Raw genomic sequence first — 22,656 nt, 5'->3', positions numbered from 1 at the left:
GATCCTTGGTGGTATTTCTTATACTTGTGTCTTTTACTCTAGCTACCCATTCCTGTGCTCACAACCAAGACTATATCATTACCACTGACTATATTACTTCTGGGTCCTGATTTGAAGCATTACACTTACTTCTTCTTTTGCTTCGATACTAGTGATTCTTCAAACCCACTGGGACCTCCAGCCATTGACCCTACCACCTTTTCAGTACTAAAGCTTCTCTGATCCATTCTCCTTTATTTGCATGCTCATTATCTTCTCTCCCTCCCTCTCTGTCTCTCTTTCTCTCTCTCTCACAACTCTATTTTATACCTTCTCCTTTTCTTTCAAGCCTCCAACATTTCTCTTCTCCTTTTTTAAAGATAATGACCAAGCTTCGTATTTCTTAGAAAAAATAAGAATAGTCCTAAGCGAATGTCCATATTCTTTCACCACAAACTCTACCAATCGAAGTGCATCTCAATGTCTATACTCTACCTTCCCTTCTGTATGAAATGTCTTTGCTTCGCTAAAACCATTATCTCTTCTTTTGTACTGGATCTCATCTCTTTTTATCCAATTAAGGACCTCACTCCTTCAGTTATCTACTGTGGCTTCCTACAACTAGATCATGCTCAAGAGCATTAAAACATGCTTTAATAGAGCCCATTCTTTATTTTTTTTTAATATGAAATTTATTGTCAAATTAGTTTCCATACAACACCCAGTGCTCATCCCAACAGGTGCCCTCTTCAATGCCCATCACCCACCCTCCCCTCCCTCCCACCCATCAACCCTCAGTTTGTTCTCAGTTTTGGCTCCTTCCCTCTCTAACCTTATTTTTTTTCCTTCCCCTTCCCCATGGTCTTCTGTTAAGTTTCTCATAAGTTTCACATAAGAGTGAAAACATATGGTATCTGTCTTTCTCTGTATGACTTATTTCACTTAGCATAACACTCTCCAGTTCCATCCGTGTTGCTACAAAAGGCCATATTTCATTCTTTCTCATTGCCACATAGTATTCCTTTGTGTATATAAACCGCAATTTCTTTATCCGTTAATCAGTTGATGGACATTTAAGTAGAGCCCATTCTTTAAAAACAAAACAAAACAACTCCTTCACCCTATATGCCTTCTTGTATGATTGTTCTGTTTCTCCATTCATTTTATAGAAAATCTCTTCAAAAGAATAGCCTATATTCCCTATATCTACTTCCTGTCTTCCTGTTCTCTAGAACTGTCTCTAGAATCCATGACAGTCATTTATTGAGTCATCACCACTCAACAGAAAGCAATCTTATAAAATTCACCAATGATTTCCTCATTGCCAAATACAGCAAATAATTTTTCAGTCTTCATCTTATTTATTCCTTAGTAATATTTGACAAAAAATTAATATTTTTTAAAAACATTTTCTTCATTCACTTTCCGTGACACCCTCCCTTCATGTTTTTTTTTCTTTTGCTTATTTTCCTGGTTATTTTTACACAATTCCTTTCTGTAGCTTCTTTTCATAGATTTAAATGATGGTGTGTGTTACTATCCAGTGAAAGTTTGTCCTATCTCCTGTCTCTCTCCTTTTTTTTTTTTTTTTTATAAATCCCAGACACCTGGCCTCCTTGATGTTCCCTGGGCACCCTATGCATTTTTGGGCTTTGGAGCTCTGCTACTTTCCGTTTCCTCCACTCTGGAGCATTCTTCCCTCAGAGCATCAAACACCTACCTATTCAGGCCTCTGCTCAAAATCAATCTCCCCAAAGGACCCTTTCCTGACAATTCTATCTAAAATACTAGCCCTATTTACTCTTTACCATGGTTTCCTTTTCTCCTAAAATTTATCATAAATATATATCTGCAGAAATAAAAGTTCAGTGAGGACTTTTTCTACCTTGTTCACTGCTATATCTCTAACGTCTAAACAGCACCTACTACATAGTTGATAATATATACATCTGTTGAGTGAATAAATAAGTAGATGAATGTCAGTCATACCTCTGCTAAAGTTTTCAGTGACTCCTCATTGCCCTGGGTATGATAATATTCCTTAGCATGGCATGAGAGACCCTCCACAAAAAAGGGTACTAACCTCAAGTGTTGTTAATACAAGTTAATACTTGTGGAACACCTGGAACAGTGCCTAACACATAATATTTAGAATGTATTAGCTATTATTAATTATTATTAAACTCTAATCCTTCTTCCCACTTACATTCTATGCCTCAGTAGCAGTTATCATTAGGTCTCCTTAAAATGTCACACCCTCTGCATTTCCCTTCCTGATTCTTTAACCCTGAGTTGGGTGCTCCTGCATTTATTGACTGGCACTGTGGCCCCGTCACTCTGCATTTCAATAGATTCTTACTTGCCTGAGCTTCAATAGATGATCTGTATCTTGAAGGCAGACACAGTTATCTCATTCAGCTTTGTAGCCATGGATCTATCACAGGATGTGGCACATTAATAGTTACCTAGTAAATACCCATTTAATATAAGTGAGCTTCAGTTAATACTTCATTTAAATTGTTTCTCCCTGTAGGGTTCTCAGTACTTCAAGAGGAGCTATGCAGTGCCCAGCACAACCAGAAAGAGGAGCAAGCTGCTTCTAAAGAAAGCGAGTCCTGTGATCACCCTCCCATTGTCTCAGAGGAAGACATTTCTGTTGGTTATTCTACTTTTCAGGATTGCATCCCCAAAACTGAGGGGGACAGCTCAGCAACAGAGCTCTTTCCCCAAACTCACAAGGAGCAAGTTCAACAGGATTTCTCAGGGAAAATGCAAGACCTGCCTGAAGAGTCATCTCTTGAATGTCAGCAGGAGTACTTGTGAGTTTCAAAAGAAAGCCTGTCCAATGTAATTCCAAGAAATAAGCCGGTATGGCAAGAGTGCCAGGCATGTGCAACTGTAAATTGTTTTCAGATGGTTTTCAAATAAGCCCACCAGTAACAAGTGCCAGAACTACAGGAAAAAGAGCGAAAGATTTGAGACATAATTATGGCAGCATTGTATGGTAGATCTGCTTGAAACAACTTCCGGTTCTATGACCTTGGGCAAGCCCCAAGCCCTTTTTGGTTTCTGTTTCCACATCTCTAAGTTATAAGAATATATACCTTATTCATCTCATAGGGTCACAGGTCAAGGATATGCCTGTGAAAGCATTGTTTAAACTGTAAGATTTCATGAAGACCTCATGCTTATTGCTTATAAGACTATTGCACTTGACTTCTCTGCAGTGCTCTGATATGTGCCAATTGTCCCATGGCTAGTTCACAGTATGAACAGGGATGCTGTAGGTGAAGCAGCCCTCAGTGTATGTCACCAAAGCATTGGGGTGGCTGACAATAAAAATAGAAACGCAACACAAATTATTCACACAGAATGAAAGACCATCAAAATAAAGTGGGATAAGTTAAGAGTGGAAATACAGAGAAGTCTTCCGGAGACTTTCTGGCTAAAGGAAGCTATAGAACAGTCAGCTCAGAACTCAAGTACTGGGCTTCATAGAAGCAAATGAGAAAGAGAATTGTTTAAGTGATGCTTGTTATATCTAGAGAAGGAAAACAGATGATGTGAAAGGCAAGTGTGTCCCCAGACCTGAAATCTGAGAATAGTGTGTCAGGAGATTACACCAGTAAGCGAGTTTTCTGCTGGGGTCACTGGAGCTTGAGAAGAGGGTGAAATGGGTAATAAAATCCTCTTTCTTCCACTGAGCCACGGCCTACCAACTACCTTTAGATTTTAGGGGAGAGAAGAAAGAAGAAAGAAAGAAAAATAAAAAGATGGGAAGCAAAGAGGGAATATCAGAGAGGCATTTGGGCACTTAGTATCAGAAATTTGTAATAAGAAGTTTAAAAGCAGAAAAAGAATTTTCGTATTTAAAATTGAGATTATAAAGATTGCATTGGAGTAACTCCAAATTAAATCAGAAGAAAAAGTTTTAACTAGGTCTTTCCATCAAGTAATAATTTTCCAGAAGTATAATAAAAATCTCTCTATATTTGCAATTATGATAACCATATTAACATGGGGTTTATATACGTTTAAAAAAAATTTCCCAAACTGATTCTTGCTTCAGAAGCCTTATTATCTACAGATCTTTGTTATATAAACCTCCTCAAATCTTCAAGATAACCTTGAGGTATCAAAGAAAAGATGAAATTATAATTTATATACTTTGTAGAGATTAAGAAATGGTAATACATTTTAGAATAATTTTTCTCTTTAAAATAAATCCATCCCAGCTAATACTAGATCAAGGAGCTGTAACTTTCTTACATATAATTTTTATTCAAATTTCATTTCTCGGCCACATATACAAAACCTATTTTGACTTGTCATGGACCATGAAGACAAGTTCCATCTTTCGTTCCAATTGCCTTGCTTCAGCAAAAGGGGAAATGTAAATGCTCTCATGGTGTAACTTGGCTTTTCCATTTCAGTGTGACAACCCCAGGGACGGAAGTGTCAGAGACTCAAAAGCCTACGGCTATATCTGGCTCTCAAAGCAAGACACCTGAGGAAATCAGTACCCCTCCTGAGGAGGAGAGGCCACACCTCCAGACTCCAACATCTAGTGAGCAGGGCGACTCTCCCATCGTACAGGAACCCGAAGAGCCCCCAGAACATAAGGAGGAGAGTTCTCAGAAAACTAGCCTTGTGATAGTGGAGTCTGCGGATGACCAGCCACAGGCCCTTGAAAGATTCGATGACGATGCAGCTTTCCATAAGGTAAGGATCTCCTCTCTTTCCTTGCCCACAGGCAGCAAAGCTACAAATCTTCCCCAGTTTCCATTTCTCTGATGGTTTATTTTTTCTCTGAAAAAAATCAACCTGGACCCTGGAAACCCCTCAATCCCCTTTAAAACTTGGGAACCAGGGAATCTAGGGAAAAAAAAAGATACACAGTTCTAATTCTTGCTACCTGAGCATGAGCCTTAATTTTACAATTGGGAAACCCTTTTGCTAAGGAAAATGAAGAACCCTGGAGTGAAACAGTATGCCTGATGTAGCTTTTCAGAATTGATAACCATGGGCACGAAGACTAGTGAGAGGGATTAACAGGGCCCTCAGTAAGTGCCAGCCATGGAAACTTGTGGGAGCCAGACTCTGGTTACATCTGTCTGTGCTGTCAGGTGATGAACACGCAGACTGTGGATATCAGGTGGGGTTTTCCTCCCCCCCTCAAATTTTCCTCACTAAAGGAAGGATTATTTCCAAAATAGATCTCCTTATACCTATTTTAAGAATGACTTTGAAAAAGGACAGTGTACCTCAACTTATCGTGGTTCAGGATGTCAGAATAAGGAGCAGAAACTTACTTAAGTGTTTCCTTTGTCATTAAGGGAGCTTTGATGTTGCAAAGAGGGGTCTCCGGAGACCATCTAAGAAATTAATTTAAACGGTGTATTCTGAATCATTCCCATGCCTCAGTGTTCACTGGCGGTGTTTAAGCCCTCCTCAGAGGAATGAATCTCAGGGAAGAGGGGAGCAAGAATCTGCATTTTAAATAACTCTCTGGATGATTGTCATGCACAAAAAAGTGTGAGAATCTGTTTGGATTAAATTTAATATCTATTAAATTATATATTTGTCCTTTTAGAATTCAAAAGCATTTTTTATGTCACCGTGTTTTTAAAGCGTTAATATAGGTCTCAGTAGTAAAGAATGAGGTATAGAAAAGAACTGAAAGGTTTTGAAGAAAAGCATGATACAACATATCTGTGGGCTTAAGTCCTACATTTATTTTTGTTCACTATGAGGGTGACATCTGCTAGCAGGATTTATCTAAGATCTTAACTAAAATTAGGGGAGTTTCAGGCAAATGAGAACTGTGTCCCAGTTTTGGTAGTTATCTTAAATAATGAATTCATCCCATGAATGGATTTTTATTTTAAGTGTACCTTTGCACAGAATTACTCATCTCCCAAATTCTCAGCTTAAATGAATTCTGGTAAAAATGTTTCAAAGATGCTATCAGGGCTTAGGAGTTACTAAATTTAGCCTGAGAATCCATTGGCTAATCGAAGTATAGATTTCAAACAATTATCTGTATAATTCATTTATTTTTTCTATGCATATAAATAAATTTTGATGTCATTCTGTATTCCACTTTCTTTTTTTTTTTTTTTTTTTTTAAATTTTTTTTTAACGTTTATTTATTTTTGAGACAGAGAGAGACAGAGCATGAACGGGGGAGGGTCAGAGAGAGAGAGGGAGACACAGAATCTGAAACAGGCTCCAGGCTCTGAGCTGTCAGCACAGAGCCCAACACGGGGCTTGAACTCACGAACCGCGAGATCATGACCTGAGCTGAAGTCGGACGCTTAACCGACTGAGCCACCCAGGCTCCCCTGTATTCCACTTTCTATGGGCCTGTTCCATTTATTCTTGGTGAATATCCAGTTATCTCTGTGATGCTTCCTATTTTGACCCTTAATTCTCATGACCCTAACTTGAGGATCTAACTTCAGTCACTTTTCTTGCTGATCATCTTTCTAGGCAGCAGATTCCAGAATGTATTTAAAGTATACTTTGGTTTCGATTTTACATGTTTTCCTTTAGCAGAAAAGCATATAGAAATATGTCAGATATTTTAAAATATGTTGAAAAAATATCATTGAGTTTTCTTTAAAAAAAAAAAAAAAAGTAGTATCCTGTTAGGAAAGAGTAATTCAATAGAATGCTCCCGAGATATGTTCTAATCTAAAATTGTGTTCTTAGCTCCATCTTTGACTCTGGGCCAGACCCATAAAATCAGACTGGCCTGTGCATCTTAAATGCTCTGCAAAATGAGTCTAATATTATTCATAGCCTGCCTTGTTTGTTGCCAGGGAGATGCTCAACTGGCTAGATAAGAGCTGCAGGAAATTTTGACTTTTTGCAGAAAGTTCTGCTACAAGCATGTTATTTCCATACCTGTGGGTTAATCATTCTAAGCCTAAGCCTGAGTGTTGAGTATTGATGGCTTACAAGTGTTGTGTGTCTGTGTGTGTGTGTGTGTGTGTGTGTGTGTGTGTGTTGCTTAAGTTTTGTGTTTACATTTGGTTATTTATCAGGAGTTTAAGTCCAAGAAGTAATGTGGACAAGTTGCTCATTTCTTTTGATAGATTCTGACAGATGGGCACTCAGCTTTCAGAATTCCAGAATTGTTTTCATTCATTGAACAAAAAAGTATTCTTACCAAAGTGTGAGACAGACACACACTTGTTTGCTGTGCTGGCTTTTCTAGCAAAGCCTCCATGAATAAAACTTTCAGAAAACCGTGTGAACTAAAGCAGAAACCGGTAGTGAAGACATTCCTTAGCGTGTTAAACAAAACGATGCTTCCATGCTTCCACCAGGAGCTAACAGAGGAATTAGGTGAGCTGGAGGCCAGCTCAGATGAGGAGGCGATGGTAACTACCAGGGTTGTCCGCCGACGAGTGATTATTCAGGTACCAGCTGTTACGTTCCTGCACGTCCGGGACACTTCTGTCCCCGTAACCCTCAGAGAGTGATGCTAGCCATGGAGCCACGAGGGCTTGGCATGCTCTTTAGGTAGTGCATGGCCATTCAAAAGCAGACCCCTTCACTTAACTCTCCTAAGTTTTGTTCGTAAAAAAAAAAAAAAAAAAAAAAAAAAACCTGCAGTGGTGATGACATTGGCAGCCCACTTCCAAGAGAGCGAACAGCAAGAGAGAGACCGCTTCTTCAGTTCCACCCACCTCACCTTGCTTGTCTGTTTTTGTTGGTGTGTTTGTTTTACACCTAACTTTGGTCCAATTCTCCTAAGCATGTTACTTCCCACCTTTTTTTTTTTTTTCTTTAAAACACACTACTCGACAGGATTTGGCATCTCAGCAGTGCTTCTCAGTAGCTCCCTTCATTTTCTAACATTATAAGCACTTGGGAGTAGTTTCTCAGAATTGATGCCCAACACTGAAGTGACCGTTTTCTCTCAACTGTTTAGGGAGACGATATGCCTGACATACCCCCAGAAACAGTCACAGAAGAAGAATACATTGATGAGCATGGACACACTGTGGTAAAGAAGGTATTGTCCTAACATGGTTGATCTCAAAGCCTCCTGTTTAAAACTTATCGGTACCCCGGTACTGTCACTCAAACACAAGATACATGAATAAAATATCTTTCAGGTCACTAGGAAAATCATTAGGCGGTACGTAGCCTCTGATGGCACAGAGAAAGAAGAGGTTACAATGCAGGGAATGGCACAGGGACCCATCAGCATTGAGGAAGGAGATGGCTATTCCAAAGTCATGAAGCGCATTGTATTAAAGAGTGACACTGAACAGTCAGAGGTAAGATCATCTGATTCTCCGACCTGATTTTATGGAGAGGTCTAAAGCAGAGTCAGAAGAGATGGACACGATTGTCCATACTGGCCCCACTGCTCCTGCTTATATGGCACTCTGCTTTCAGTTGCATATTCACATGTTTCTTCATGATTTTGTGGAATTTTAAACTAACCTTCAAGGACATTTGTAGCCATTATACTCATTGTCTCTGTTTGGTCCTTCTTATTTATTCATTTTTTTAAGGTCATTTATTTATTTTGAGAGAGAGAGAGGGAGAGTGAGTGAGCAGGGGAGGGGCAGAGAGAGAGGTGGGGGAGAGAGAGAATCCCAAGCAGGCACTGCACTGTCAGCACAGAGCCGGATGCAGGGCTTGATCTCACAACCCTGAGATCAGGACTTGAGCTGAAATCAAGGGTCGGACGCTCGACCAACTGAGCCACCCAGGTGCCCCTGGTCCTTCTTATTTCTATTTTCTGTTTAATTCATGGCTGAGTACATAAAACAGAAATCCAAAACTGAAATTTTAAAAGACCAGAATTCCATTTGCTGGCGAGCTGTATGTCATGAAAAGACCTTGTAAAATTGTGTTGTAATGCTTGTGCCCGGGCAGCATAGCAGTCTTCTGGAGGGCACTGGAGATAAATATTTGATATTTAAACTTCTGCATTTCAGTCACTAAAGCCAGGATCCAGAAACTCCTTGATTTATAGTTTTACTTCTTTCTGTTCTACTTCCCTCTCTGAGGAACGTTTACTCCCTTTGACATATCATTGGTGACACACTCACTGTTTTGCATTCATTCACATCCTCAGAAGTTTATTATCGCACCCACAGTTTCTCTAGAAATCTACTTTTTCAATTTCTCATATCTTTGAGAGTTCCTCTTTTGGGGTTTAATTTTATCTTCGTAAAATCAAAACCATTTAAACATGGGGGACAAGAGAGTTCATGCTCAGGTTGTCATGTCGCTGAGGAATCAGTTTCTTATTCATAATACTTCCTGACAGATTTTCGTTCAGCTGATTAATGAGTGGTGGGTTTGGTGCTGTGTGTATAGAGTCATTATATAGGCATTACCAGTTGATTATAGGCTTTTTTCTTTCTTTTAGTACCTGCTTCTCTTTTCCAAAATACGATTTTCCAGAAGGCCTGTGTATACCATTTTAAGGTTTTGGGGTTTTGTTTGTTTGTTTGTTTGTTTTTACATAGAAAAATCCATCACTGTTACATTTTGGCAGTCAGAAACTGTGTTATCATGTGTCCTTCATTCATTAGGTAACTTTGTCTGAGCCCAGCATTTTGTCCAGTACCTCACAATTTCAGGCTGAACCAGTGGAAGGCCGTAGAGTCAGCAAAGTTGTTAAAACAACTATGGTACATGGAGAAAGGATGGAGAAACATCTGGGTGATTCTAGTTTAGCCACTGATCTTCCTTCAGCCAAAGATGACTTTGAAGAGGTATAGAAGCATTATCACTTTTATGTTTTTGTGTTGTGTGCTTTGTGCTTGCTTTGTGTTTAAAAATAAAAGGATTTACCATTATGTCATTCCATATGTGTATTCATGAAAGGGTGCAGAATAATTCAAGAGAGTAGAGTTGCTGTTTCAATAACTTGTACAGTGAGGTAACGTTTCCTCAACTTGTGGTATCCACAAAGCGACAAGTTCTGTGTCATCTTAAATGCTTTTAAAAGTCTAGATGACCAGCATTTGCTTCAACTGAATCAGAATCAGAGTCTCCGGAGTTAGGTCACGATTGTACATCTTGCTTAGATGCTCCAGAAGTGACTTTAATTCTTTAATTAGTAAGAGAAAGAAAAGAAGAGAAAAGAAAAGAAAGATTGTGAATTATCTCTAGTAGCTAATGCTCTCAAATATTTCCAAAGATAGGCATTAATGAAAACTCTGATTTATTTTAAACCTAGATATAAAACAAGCATTTATAATTATTTAAGTTCTGATTTTCAGTAATTAGGAAATGGGTCCATAGGGACAGATCCACAAACCCTTACTAGGATTAAAAAAATCCCAAAATTCTGAAAACCAATTCAAATTTTGTAGGTTAATAGCAAGCTAACTTGGCAGTAAAACAATGTGAGCTGATATGGAGTTATAATGACATGGAGAGTCTTTTGGTCCTACCTAGACTGAATATTCATATGTTTTGCTGTGGATATATTTATGCGTTTGATTAGTAGATGCTGTCCCTGCCCCATCAGAGGTATTCAAATATACAGCATATATATCATACTACCTTTCTAAAATCCAAAAGGGAAAATATTCTGAATTCTGAGATACATCTGGCCCCAGGGGTTTTCACTAAGGGATTGTAGGGCATATGCAAACATCTACAAAACATTTTTTTTTGCTATTGAGACATTTTGAAGTTAAAGGTTATATGTGCATTCTCTTCTACACCCACAATGTGCACTGAGATTATATATGGGAATGCATTGGGATATGAAAAGCATACCTTATTTAAATACTTTTAAGGACAGTATTTTGACCTTGTATAATCAAAAGGTGAATTATGTGAGTTGTACGCTTTGGGCTTTATTCATTTGCTGCTTGTTTTTGCCTCTGATCATTATATCCATCATTAGAGTCTCCACCGGAGAAAGAAGGGGGATGAGGTGTGGAGGAAATTAAAAGTCAGTCGGTACAGATGCTATTTACCAACATTTATAAGTAATATAATACATCTCCCTCACAAATGGGAGAGATGTAAATAAAACTCAGTATTTACATTTGTTCCTAGGATTGTTTTTATTTCTGCTTTCAAGCATATCTTTTTATGGTATCAATTAAGCAAAGTAATAGATTTTTTTTTAAGTCCATGGCTCATGGTGGGTTTTGTCTTATTTTCTTTTTTCTTCAGGCTTTGAGCTATACAGGTAGCCACATGAAAGTGCACTTACCCAGTTTAGTAGAGAATGAGATTCTGAAAGAGGATGGATCAGTAATTAAAAGGTTTGGGTTAGCATGGGGTTATGCTCTGCCTACTAACACCTTGACTTTTTTTTCCAGTTGTAAGAAAAACAGAGCCCCTACCTCTGCCCTAACGTCCCTTGGGAATTACCAACTCTGTCTACGTTGTCCGCTTTGCCAAGTGGTAGATCTGTCAGTGTGTCAAACCTGTAGTGTCCTCTTGACGCTTTGAAAATGATACCAAGGCTTGAGGGGAACTGAGACACCTGTTCACACAAGCACTCCCTGGGTTTTAACAAGTCATCAGTTTCGTTAAGGCCAACTGGCTAGAATATTCCATTGTGTTGACAGATTTGGAGCACATTTGGAGAGGAAACCAATCAGCTGCTCACGGATTAATCTTGTGACCAGCTACCTTCAGCTCAGTCGTACCGAATCATAATGCCGAGTGGCACATGCTTTGGGGTTTTGTTTTTGTTTTTAAGCTGCTTCCAAAATCTTTAAGTTGTTTCATGATCTTGCATGCGAGTGGCAAATAACATGAGCATGAGTTGGATACCCACAAACCTGATTGTAAATGCTGAAACCAGGGATTTTAACAAGTTAAGAAAGGGCCACAAAAGAAGTAAGTGGCTCATTTTTGTGCCTGAGGAAAGAGACAAGCTGTGACGCTCTGTCCTCCCTATCACCTACTTGATGCGTGATTGTCAGCAACATTGCCTTGTCTCCTGGCCTTTCTCTCTAGTCCCCTCTCTCTTTGGTCCTTTAGCAGCACCATGCTAAAAAAGTGTCCTCAGCTTCTCAGTGAAAAGACACAATGGAAATTCAAGTTACTATTGTTCTTTTCGCTTCATTGTAAAGAAGAAAAAGATTGTCATTTATAGTACTCTACAGAGCTATTTTCAGCCTGTAGAACATAATAATTAGAACAGCGAATTAAAGGTTCTGTCACAATTCCGCCCTCCAATCACATGTGAAAAACAGCAGCAGCTAAGAATTTAAAAGAGTGTAATTGCTCAGGGAACTTTAAAAATGCCCCGTGAATTAAGGATAAAGTACTTTTTATATGCTGAATTTTTACGTCTTTTATTCAGTTATGCAGACAAAGCCACACAAACCAGGTACACCCTAACATCATGAGATCTTTACATTGGGATAGATTTAGAGACCATCTAATCCAAACTTCTTAATTACTGCTGGTGAATTTGAAGCCAGGGATATGGAGCAACTCAATTAAGTTGCACAGCTATTTAGTTCCGGAACTGTGTTTGTCAGTACACCGCTTTATCTTGTATGTCGCGAAGATATTTTATCATCCCCACTGCTCCCCTGAATACACATAAGTAAATTCATTCCACTGCTTGAGTTACATGCATACACATGCTCATAAGCACATTCATCTATAATATCTGCACAAAATATCAGGGATTGTCCTGTGATAGAAGCTTATTCACCGCCTCTCCCCCCCCCCCCACCCCCCAACACAGCCACACCAGTGCCACGAAGGCTGCTATTAGCTCTTGGCAGAAATAATCAGATATTTGCCTTTTCGGAGAAGAAAAAATATTATGGGTGCTGAATCGTGAGAAAAACACAATCTCATTTCAACCACTGGAACAAAATTGGACCTTTTTTATCAAGAGGAACAAATTTAAGTTTGCTTTCAGATACAAAATAATTCATGTGGTGTCAAAGGAAGGAGAGAATAAGAAAACATGAGAAGAAGGAAGAAGGAGACAAAGATGCCCAAAAGAAAACCTGAAAGTATTTTGGCTAAAATAAGTCTTTTTTTTTTTTTTTAAATCAGGAGTATCTTAAATGCATGGCAGTATGAGAAGGTAGAATAATGAAAACTCAGGATGATCTTAAAGGCATGACAGTGCAGAACCTCTAGCTTCTGAACACTAGGAATCCATTAAGAAAAATGCTGGGGTAAAGCTAAGAAAACTGCTCTTCTGTGGTTTTAAGTGAAGATGCATGGCATCGTGGTTACGGATTCAGGCTCTGGAATCCTTGAGTCTTGGCCTCACTTCATACTAACTGTGTTACTTTGTATTTGGAACATCGCTTAAAATCTCTGCAATTTGTTTTCCTTATTTATTACAATCATAGTGCCTGGCACATAAAAATGTTCACCACATATTTACAGAATGAATAATTCTATTGAGAAGTAGATGGAAGGACAGAGAATGAACAAATTACAGTTTAATAATTTTCAAGTAGGGATACAGGAAAATAGTACTAAATACCACAGTACATCATAGCCCCTTTTGTCAAGTAATCATTAGGAGGGAGCCAAGAAAGCACTAGTCAGTGGCATAGAAGACCAAAAATGGGCAAAGTCCTGGAAATCTGAGCAGATGGAGGAAGGATCTGTGTCTCAGTGTTTTCTCTCTCTCCTCTCTCTTCCCTACCGTCTCCAGATGAAGTTTCAAGGCTGGGGCAGTCCTCATCTCTCGTTGGTATTCACCTTCCTCTATGTTGATAGAATAAGATTCCCGTTTTTAAAGATCTATGTCTCGTGGAAAAGTTTTCCTAGAACATTTCCCAGAACAGGATGCGACTCTAAGGATTAAGCTGACAGCTGAGGTGTTTTCAGAAAATCAAAAACTATTTTTCCTAGCCTGTCAAAAAGTACATATGGAATCCCTGTTTCAGGATGTGCCAAGCGCTTTCAGATCAGTGCACCTTAAACAAACATGAATGATTGTATGGTTGCTTTTGGAGAGAATCTTATTAAAGCATGGTTTTATTTCTTTGAAATAGTTCTGAAAGTTTTAAAAAATATTCCTTGTTCCAAAATACTTTAAAACATTTCATGACTTACGTCAGATGGGAGAGGCCATGTTTAAAAGAGAGAGGTGGAAGGATGGCTGCAGATGTTAAACTAATAGCTCAGTCTAGAAGTATCCAGAGATAGCACAGTGAAGTATTTTCGTGTCACAGTGATCACTCCCACCCCAAAGGTGGTGGCTGCCTTGTAGTGAAGAAAGTATAATTCTCTCTTGTCTGCTTTCCTCCAGGACGACAATGAGTAAAGCCAGTACACAGAAGAGGGCTGTGGTGAAGGACCAGCATGGAAAACACATTTACTTGGAGCACCTGGAGGATGTACCAGAAGCACTAGACCAAGATGACCTCCAGCGCGACCTCCAGCAACTCCTTCGGCATTTCTGCAAGGAGGACTCGAAGCAAGAGGCCAAATGAGGGGCTGCCCTGTCCTCACACCAGAAACCACACATCCACTCGATACGCAACTTCCCGTTTCACTAGCAGAGCGACCTAATGGGATACCCTGACACTTCCACTTTTAGCAAAAACACTGCGTTTTGTTTTAGTTTTTCCCCATCCTCTTTAACTGTAAGCTAATTTGTGACCAAAGATAGCATCCTTCAGTCTGGATGCTGTATCCACTACTTTGTTGTGTCTGTGCTAAACTGGAAACTGGCCACCTCCGTCGTTCTTTGCTTCTGCACAAGCTCCATGAAAATCCATCGATCAGAAGAACTTCACCTACAGACCTCTTCAAGTGTTGATGTATAGGAATCCTTCCAAGGGATATCCTTGTACAATGTATATAGCTAAAATGCTCAGATGAACAACATATTAAAATTAAAACCACTGCCTATCATAACTACACTGGGCATCATGGAAATAAAAGGCCTCTAGAAATTGCTGAACAATGGTTAATTAAGATATTGCTAACACAATCGAATGATAATACAGTTCTACTGCAAAAGAAGCACTTCAGACCTACCATGTCCTTAGACCTTCCAGAGTAGCCATTGCTCCTAGTTAAAGATGGGTTAATGACCTCAAGGGACTATCCTAACTAAGCACTATTGCTGGTGCTGGCCAGCCTTGATTTATGATTCTCCAACAGCCACTCTGAGGGAGGGGAGAAGGGGAGCAGAAGGCAAAAGGAGTGAAACAATGAGGTATTCAGCTGCTAGCAGCTACATCCTGTGGCGTTCCAGCATCTTCAGGTCTTTTGGATTTTGGACACATTGGCAGGGTATTTTAAAAGCTATAACTACTGTACTTTTCCAGTTTTCATTGCTGCTTTAGCAAACCACGCTGTCTTATTGGTGGTACTTTCTTCTGGCCACTGCACTGTAGATAATTCATTGGAAACAAGATTTACCCACTACGCAAAAGGTCAAACTCCTTCACCATGCTGGAGTGTTCCCCCCCGCCCCCACCTCCGGGTTTATATCTTCTCTAATACCTGCATGTAGCATTTAAAAATCAAAACCACAGTCAAAACTTCTCTTCTAATAACACTGATGGTTTTCATTCTTCTGACCCTGAGCAAGCACTTTTCACTTTTCAGCTAGGTCTGTTTTTTAGCTTGCAGACAAGGTTGAGAAATCCTTACAAATTGGGTTTTGGTTAAAATTTTTGATTTATTTATTTGAAATCCAAACTCCCTTGGAAACTCTTAAGTGCATTTGTGCACTTTTTTGTTTGTTTCAAAGAAGGAACTTTAATCATCTGAGTGATTTCCATGTCCTAATTCCTTATTCCTCTAGTGGTTGAAGCTGTGTAGCATTTTAACATATATATATATTCACAAATATATTCATATAAACAGTATACATTTTGAATCAGTTATTTGTTAAAGAAAAGTATATTCGATGAAGATGAAATTAAAAAAAAAAAAAAAGAGTCTATCCTCCAGGGATTGAACACTTTCCAATTCTATCTGGTCTTTTCCTGTTGTGCAAAAATGACTCATTGCTCCGAATGTCAAAAACAAAAGTGACAAACAATGGCACTTCATCATTTCAAGTAGTGTTGCCAAGGGCGCAAATTTCCTGGGAGGGAGATTTCCCATAAGCCAAATCTCTTAAGCCTCAAATGCTAGCACTTTTTGGCAGTTGGATAGGAAATAAAGCTTTTTTGGCAGCCAAAATGAGAGAGGCTGATGGTGAAACTTTTTGAGACACACCATGGCCTTCTTGTCAGAACCTTCACTGGAGCTCAAGAAAAGCATTTCTGTTGTGTTATTTGCAGTGCAGATGATGTCTGTGTAACAACATAATGGTTATTCACCTTTTTTTGGTTTTGATTTTTGCTGTGTAATCAAAAAACTTGAATACTGTGAGAAGAAGTGAATTTTCAGTTGATGAATCAGCATCTTGTTCCCATGGTGATAACACTAATTGAATATATCTATGAGGGCATGTATTAGTTAATGGAAAAAAAAATACAACACTAACAATACATAGCTGCAAATGTGTACAATGGCTGATTTAATTAAATAAAATGTACAAGTGTTAAATGTGGCAACAGTGATTTATTCTTCTTTATCACTTAATCTGTGATTTCAGGAGCTAAGACATTATTAAAGAGATGCGATACATTTAAAGCCAAAAAAGACACAAATTGCCCTTTTCCTTGTAGTTTTTATTTAGTAGCTGAAGATGCTACATGCCCAACACTGTGTTAAGCACGGAGATGAGCAGAAAGATTTTGTCCTTGCTCTCAAAGAAATTTGTATTGTGTTTGTTATGCAAAAGGAGAAAAACAGGGGCGCCTGGGTGGCTCAGTCGGTTAAGCGGCCGGCCGGCTTCAGCTCAGGTCACGATTTCGCTGTCTGTGAGTTCAAGCCCCGCGTCGGGCTCTGGGCTGAAGGCTCAGAGCCTGGAGCCTGCTTCCGATTCTGTGTCTCCCTCTCTCTCTGCCCCTCCCCCGTTCGTGCTCTGTCTCTCTCTGTCTCAAAAATAAATAAACGTTAAAAAAAATTTTTTTTTAAAAAAGAAAAATAGATTTATATTTAGTTTTGGGATCATTACTAAATAGGAATTTGGGGGCTTGGGGAAAATGAGGGGAGTGTAACCAGGGATTGGTAGGGCAGTGAGGCCCACTGGGCATGACTCTTCCATTTTAGTTTTCTCTTACAAGGCAGCGGGGTGCTCTGGAAACACCCTTTTTTGGGAACAGCATTTTGCTGGGGTGCGTGGGGGTGTTATTTATCTCCTAGCCTGAGAATTAAACACTAAATGGATACACCAATATAAACAGCAAAAGGGCAGAAACATACAAGACTGAAATCAGTTGTATTTGGAGAGTTTTTTGTTTTTGTTTTTTGAAAAATCTCTTTAGTGCCCTAGACTATTTTTTTACTGTAAAAAAGGTACAAAAAGACATGGTTAGGAAATCGAGTAGGTTTTACTGAAGTTTTAACTAGTATAAGCTGTAAAGCTCACTGGATCTGGCTCATATGCCTAGTTGATTTACAAGATCTCCCGAAATTAAAATACCAAGTATGCTTGAAATTAAAAAATAATAAAAATAGAGTCAAGGTTAAAAAAAATTCCCAAAGTAGGATTGTCTGTGTGACCATTCTCTTCCTCTCATTTTTCTCATGGGCTGTGTTTTCTACCGACAGGAACTCATGGCTTCCAGTGCCTTGAGTTTGATTAAGGAGATTAAAGCATCAGGGAATGAATCTTCAATGTCTTCTCACGTTTCATTAATTGGTGTACAAACTCCATTAAAACAATGAACAGTGGTTCATATGTCCTTTTACAGAAACATATTTAAAATGTAAGGTAGGGTGAACCCCACCCCCCCACCTCCCGACTGAGAGAAGATTATGCACATTTCATAAATGACTTGAATTAGTTACGAAGAAGAGACAACTACATATACACACATTGAAACGGGCACGAACAGCATTTGAACTTAGGTGGCTAGTGATGGAATTCAATTTATTTCAGCATGGAGGGTCTGGTCTGGGTGTAGGCAAGTAGACAAGCACATGAAAAGAACAGATAAAGAGAAGCCAACCAAATATTTAATGAAAAACAAAATCACTACAAGGTTTTCTTGAAGAATGGAAAAAAAGATGGTCAGCTTGCTTTCATTATTCCATAAGAAAAGAATTGTTTAAATGTCTTGGTCCTCTGTTGCCACTCGCTGCTTAGAAACTACATTCTCCTTCAGTTAAGGTCTGATTTCTGTTTCTGATCTAATTAAAGCTAGAATTACAGTCTTAGAATGAACCACCCACGTAAATGTGTAATACAACTTTTGTTTCACTGTAATAGTGGAACATTTAAGAAAATCTTTTAAGTATCTTGAGAAAAACCTTTATTCCTAACTCCTACAGACAAATTATTCTTTTTTGGTTAGACTCCCTGGGAAAAACAAAAGAACTCTCTCACTTTAAATTAGCTCCACAGAATGGAATCGATGACACATATGAATAGCCTGTGGGTGGAGGGTAGACAGGGACATTTAAAAGTGGTGTTTGTAGTACTCCACCAGATATCTTCAGTCACTGGAAGTGTTCATTTGATGAGTCCTTGAAGTGTTTCTTTGAGGCAAAATGGTTCAACAGGTAATCTTGGACTAAGATTGGACTGCTATGTCAGGACTTATGTGACTTTGTGCAAGTTTACCCTCTGGAATCCTCATTAGTAAAATAAGACAAAATAATGCCTTAGAACCCTCTCGCCATACCAGGCGCAGGCAGCGCATCAAGTCCTGTCCCATTTATCAACCCTTTAATTTGGAAGTGTCACACTGGCCTGTGTGTCCTTGGAGCTCATTAGATATGGACCCATATTTGTGATCTTCCATCTCTCTGGGAAGAGAGGGCCTCAGGGTAGGAGTTGAAGGCTGTCACCCCTCTAGATTAGAAAGTAGAGTTAACCACTTCCTCTTAGGCACTCACAAGATCTTTTTATGTCAGTTACGCCCTTTAATTCACTTCCTTTTCTGAGGAAGGATACTTCAGGATCTCTTTTTTCTTAGTAGGTCTTCATAACTCACTTCTGGTTTCCATTGCTTCTTCAAACTTCCTGCACATATTCTATTCTTGGGTTTTCATTTTTTCTTTACCCTTAAAAGTGCTGAATTAGGTAAAACTACCCAAACTCCCCTATTGAATATTCTCTGCTGGCAACCGGTCTAGCATAGCTGCTGCATGTGCTGGCAGGGCCCTGGGTTGTCCTCGAGGTGGGGATGAACGTAACAGCTGCCTTTGTGGGTGTGCAGAAACAACTGAGTTACCGTGTTGCATGACATCCACACCGTGCCAGTTTTTCCTGGGTGTTGATCAGAACTCAGATCTCATCTAGGCCATGAGATGGAATTTTCATGGCATTAGTATAGCAGCAACTTCTGGGTAAGTTGGACCTCGTGTGAATTTTTCAAGCGACTCACTAATATGTGATACCTTAAACACCTCTCCAACCACACTGTCTCACCCTGAAGAATCAGAGGGACAATGTAGAGAGTCTATTGTTCTCATAATCCAGTTACTGTTCCGACTGGTATGTTAGTTTCATAGGGCTACCATAACAAAATACCCAAGGATGGTATTTATTTCCTCACAGTTCTGGAGCCCAGAGACCTGAGATCAAGGCCCCTCAGCAGATTGGTCCCTATTGAGGCCTTTCTCTTGGGCTTGTAGATGGCCACTTTCTTGCAATGTCCTCAAGTAGTCTGTGGTCTTTCTTCTTTGTAAGGGCATTCCTGGTGTTCCTTGTATATCAAAATTTCGTCTTCTTATCAGAACATCAGTCAGATGTAATTAAGGCCCACTCAAATGGTCTCATTTTAACCTAATCATCTCTCTAAATGTCTATTTCCAAATTCAGTCACAATCTGAGGTACTACACCCAAGTGCTTCAACACAAGAATTTGGGGGAGAACACAATCTAACCCATAACAATTGGGTTTAGTCCAAGAAACAAAGCCCACGAGATATTTTAAGCAGGAAAGGATTTAATGAAGAGAACTAGAAACTTATATAAATGTTGGAAGAGCCAAACAAGTGAAGCCAGGGAAGGAAGCTGCTGCTGTCTGGAAGAAACCCATAATGCAGAAATCAGAAGTCCAAGCTGCCACTGATGGATTTGGCTTCATGTAGCAATGAAGTTGATGCTTCTTAGGAGAGTGCCCAGACATAGCTGCACAAAATACTTCATCTGTCTTCTGCTAAAGTCCTGCAGTCTTGTACTCTCCCCAGCTGCCCTGAACAAATAATTGTTTTCCTTCTCTTTCCTGTTTGGACTTTGGGCAAACACTTATCTTTGGCAGAATCCAACACGTAACCCCACTGCAAAGGGATTCCGGGAAGTACGGTTCTGAGGATCTTCCCTCGGCCTATAGCAAAGAATGTAGAATAGGGTGGAAATGACACTGAGTTGGCAACCATTAGCCATAGAAGCTAAGCCACAGAATAGTTTTCATCCATCCACTAACTTGTGTATTCAAGATCTACTATATTCCAGGTATTGTGCTAAGTGCTCGGGTAGTTTGAGGTCAAGACGTTCATGATTTTTCCTAGTGCCAGTCACCATTGAAAGTGCCCTGGAGATTTCTTTAGTTTCTACCACAAGCCTATTAAGTAAATACCGATGAGGAAACTGAGGAGCAAAAAGGTTGAGTATCTTACCCAAGATAATGCAACTACAAAACAGCAAATCTGGGATAAGAACCCAAGCAAATGGCTCCAACAGTAAAGCACGCTCCATCTTTGAAAGACAGTCCTTATCCCTTGAATTTATAAGCTTGCAATATCGATATATGGAGTCAATAAGTTCACAAATAAACATTAATTTGCTTTGAGACAAAGACCTTTTATACAAAGAAACAAGCCCTGTTCAGTACCATTCTTATTTCTATTCTTCTACAAAATTCCTCTTTTTTCACAAACCTACTTTACCTTCCTCATGTACCTCATGCTCAGCAGATGACCTTGATTCTGTTTTATAAGAAAGTAGGTGTCAATGGGTATAATTATTTCAATGCTGTATGGGTCAGGGTTCTCCAGAGAAATAGAAATAATAGGATGTATGTATAGATAAAGAGAGATGTATTGTAAGGAATTGGCTCATGTGATTATAGAGACTGAGAAGTCCCAAGAGCTACAGTCAGCAAGCTGAGACCCAGGAGAGCCAATGGCGCAGTTCTAGTCCAAAAACTGGCAGACCCAGACCTCAAAGCCCATGTTTCAGTTCGAGTTGGAAGGCAGGGAAGGGCTGAAATCCCAGGTCAAGGCAGATAGGCAGGAAGCATTCCTTCTCATATAAGGGAGGGTCAACTTTTATGTACTATTCAGGCCTTCAATTGCTTAGATGAATTCCACCAACCTTAGAGAGGGCAATTTGCTTTACTCAGCCTACCAATTCAAATGTTAATTTCACCCAGAAACACCCTCAGAATCCTATTCAGAATAACGTTTGACCAAATATCTGCCACCTGTGGCCCAGACAAGTTGATGCATTAAGTTAATCATCGCAAATGTTCTTCCTATTCCTACTTCCAAAATTATGTTTATCTACCTCCACCCTCGCACAAAATCCAACTAAATTTTACAGATCTTACTGGCTTTATTCAGAGATTCATGAGTTGGGCAGCATCCCATCTAGCAGATAGAAAGGAGCTCCAAGGAGCTGTACATCCTGCACCAAATGAAACACTCTTACAGGCAGATGGGAGCAGGAATAAGGAAGTTATACTAGGCAAAAGTGGGTTAGTTATTACAGTTCCTTTCCTTTGGGGGATGGCTGGGGTCTGTCAGGCAGACTACCTCACTAGAGCTGATCAGGAGATTCTTGACTGGTTTAAGATTCCATTTCTGGAAAAGCTGAAACTAATTAAGCCTTGATTTCGTGATGTGGGGCTTAGCATTAGTGACTCCACTTTGCACCTGTGTTCTGGTTTTGAACACATTCTTCGTTCTCATGGATGTTCTCTACAGCTTTCTCTCCCAGCCGAGGCATACGTTCAGATTTCTCCTGGTTACAGAGAAAAAAAAAATTATCCTTCAATCCTGGCTTTGCATCTAACTAATGCTCACTCTCTTGCTCTCTTTCCCTCTCTCTTTTATTCTCTCTCACTCTTTTTCTCTTTTTTTCCCCCCTCCTACATATTCTTCCCCAGTTTCTTATTTCTCAATCCTCCTTCAGTCTGTCTTCAAAGAATCTAAAAACTTAATGTATTAGAAACTGTGGCTTAGCACCTGTTTATGGGTAAGCACCTAAGCCAGGCTTGGGACCTGGCTTAGCAGAGGTCCTACGAAAACCAAAACCTTAAATGGGAGAGTCATAATTAGTATGTCCACATGGCCAGACAGGAAAATAATGCATGAATTATCTTGGCATAGGAAATAAGAATTAGTGGGGCCCCGTGACAAACTTAAGAGAGCATGCTGCATGTTATATATATATATTGAGATAAATATAAACCATCAATAATTAATGTATTATTTAGAATAGAAAAATAGTAAAAATACAAAATATATCTGAGAGCTCTCTTTTGGAATAATACAGATGGTCCCCACTGACATAAGCAAGAGGTAAAGAAGCAGAAATGTGCAATGTTAAAAAAAAGATTTGGGGAGTGTGATACTGTGATAATAAATATATATTTTGTTTTCATTCATTTCTGGCACAAAACTAAAACCCTTGGAAGTTCCTGAGCAATAAGGGCATCTTTT

At 39.3% G+C, this 22,656-nt stretch overlaps 1 protein-coding gene across 50 annotated transcripts in view; it reads left to right on the top strand.

The window, feature by feature from the left end:
- The window catches only part of ANK2 (ankyrin 2), a 679,068-nt gene extending 662,582 nt beyond the window's left edge, over window positions 1–16,486 (top strand). For 27 of the 50 annotated variants that reach the window (XM_058721568.1, XM_058721573.1, XM_058721572.1 and 24 more), the window contains 8 exons: window positions 2,513–2,798; window positions 4,413–4,701; window positions 7,314–7,406; window positions 7,922–8,005; window positions 8,109–8,273; window positions 9,546–9,728; window positions 11,149–11,240; window positions 14,222–16,486. In XM_058721568.1, the coding sequence (XP_058577551.1) occupies window positions 2,513–2,798; window positions 4,413–4,701; window positions 7,314–7,406; window positions 7,922–8,005; window positions 8,109–8,273; window positions 9,546–9,728; window positions 11,149–11,240; window positions 14,222–14,405 (1,376 nt within the window). In that variant the 3' untranslated portion in view covers window positions 14,406–16,486. The remainder of the gene's footprint in view (window positions 1–2,512; window positions 2,799–4,412; window positions 4,702–7,313; window positions 7,407–7,921; window positions 8,006–8,108; window positions 8,274–9,545; window positions 9,729–11,148; window positions 11,241–14,221) is intronic. The other 23 variants (XM_058721578.1, XM_058721610.1, XM_058721606.1 and 20 more) reach the window with 7 other exon arrangements.
- Window positions 16,487–22,656: the final 6,170 nt, after the last annotated feature.

Source organism: Neofelis nebulosa, chromosome 3, assembly GCF_028018385.1.
Source record: "Neofelis nebulosa isolate mNeoNeb1 chromosome 3, mNeoNeb1.pri, whole genome shotgun sequence".
Lineage (NCBI taxonomy): Eukaryota > Metazoa > Chordata > Mammalia > Carnivora > Felidae > Neofelis > Neofelis nebulosa.
The sequence above is the reverse complement of the archived record's forward strand: the minus strand, read 5'-3'. Positions and strand labels throughout refer to the sequence as shown.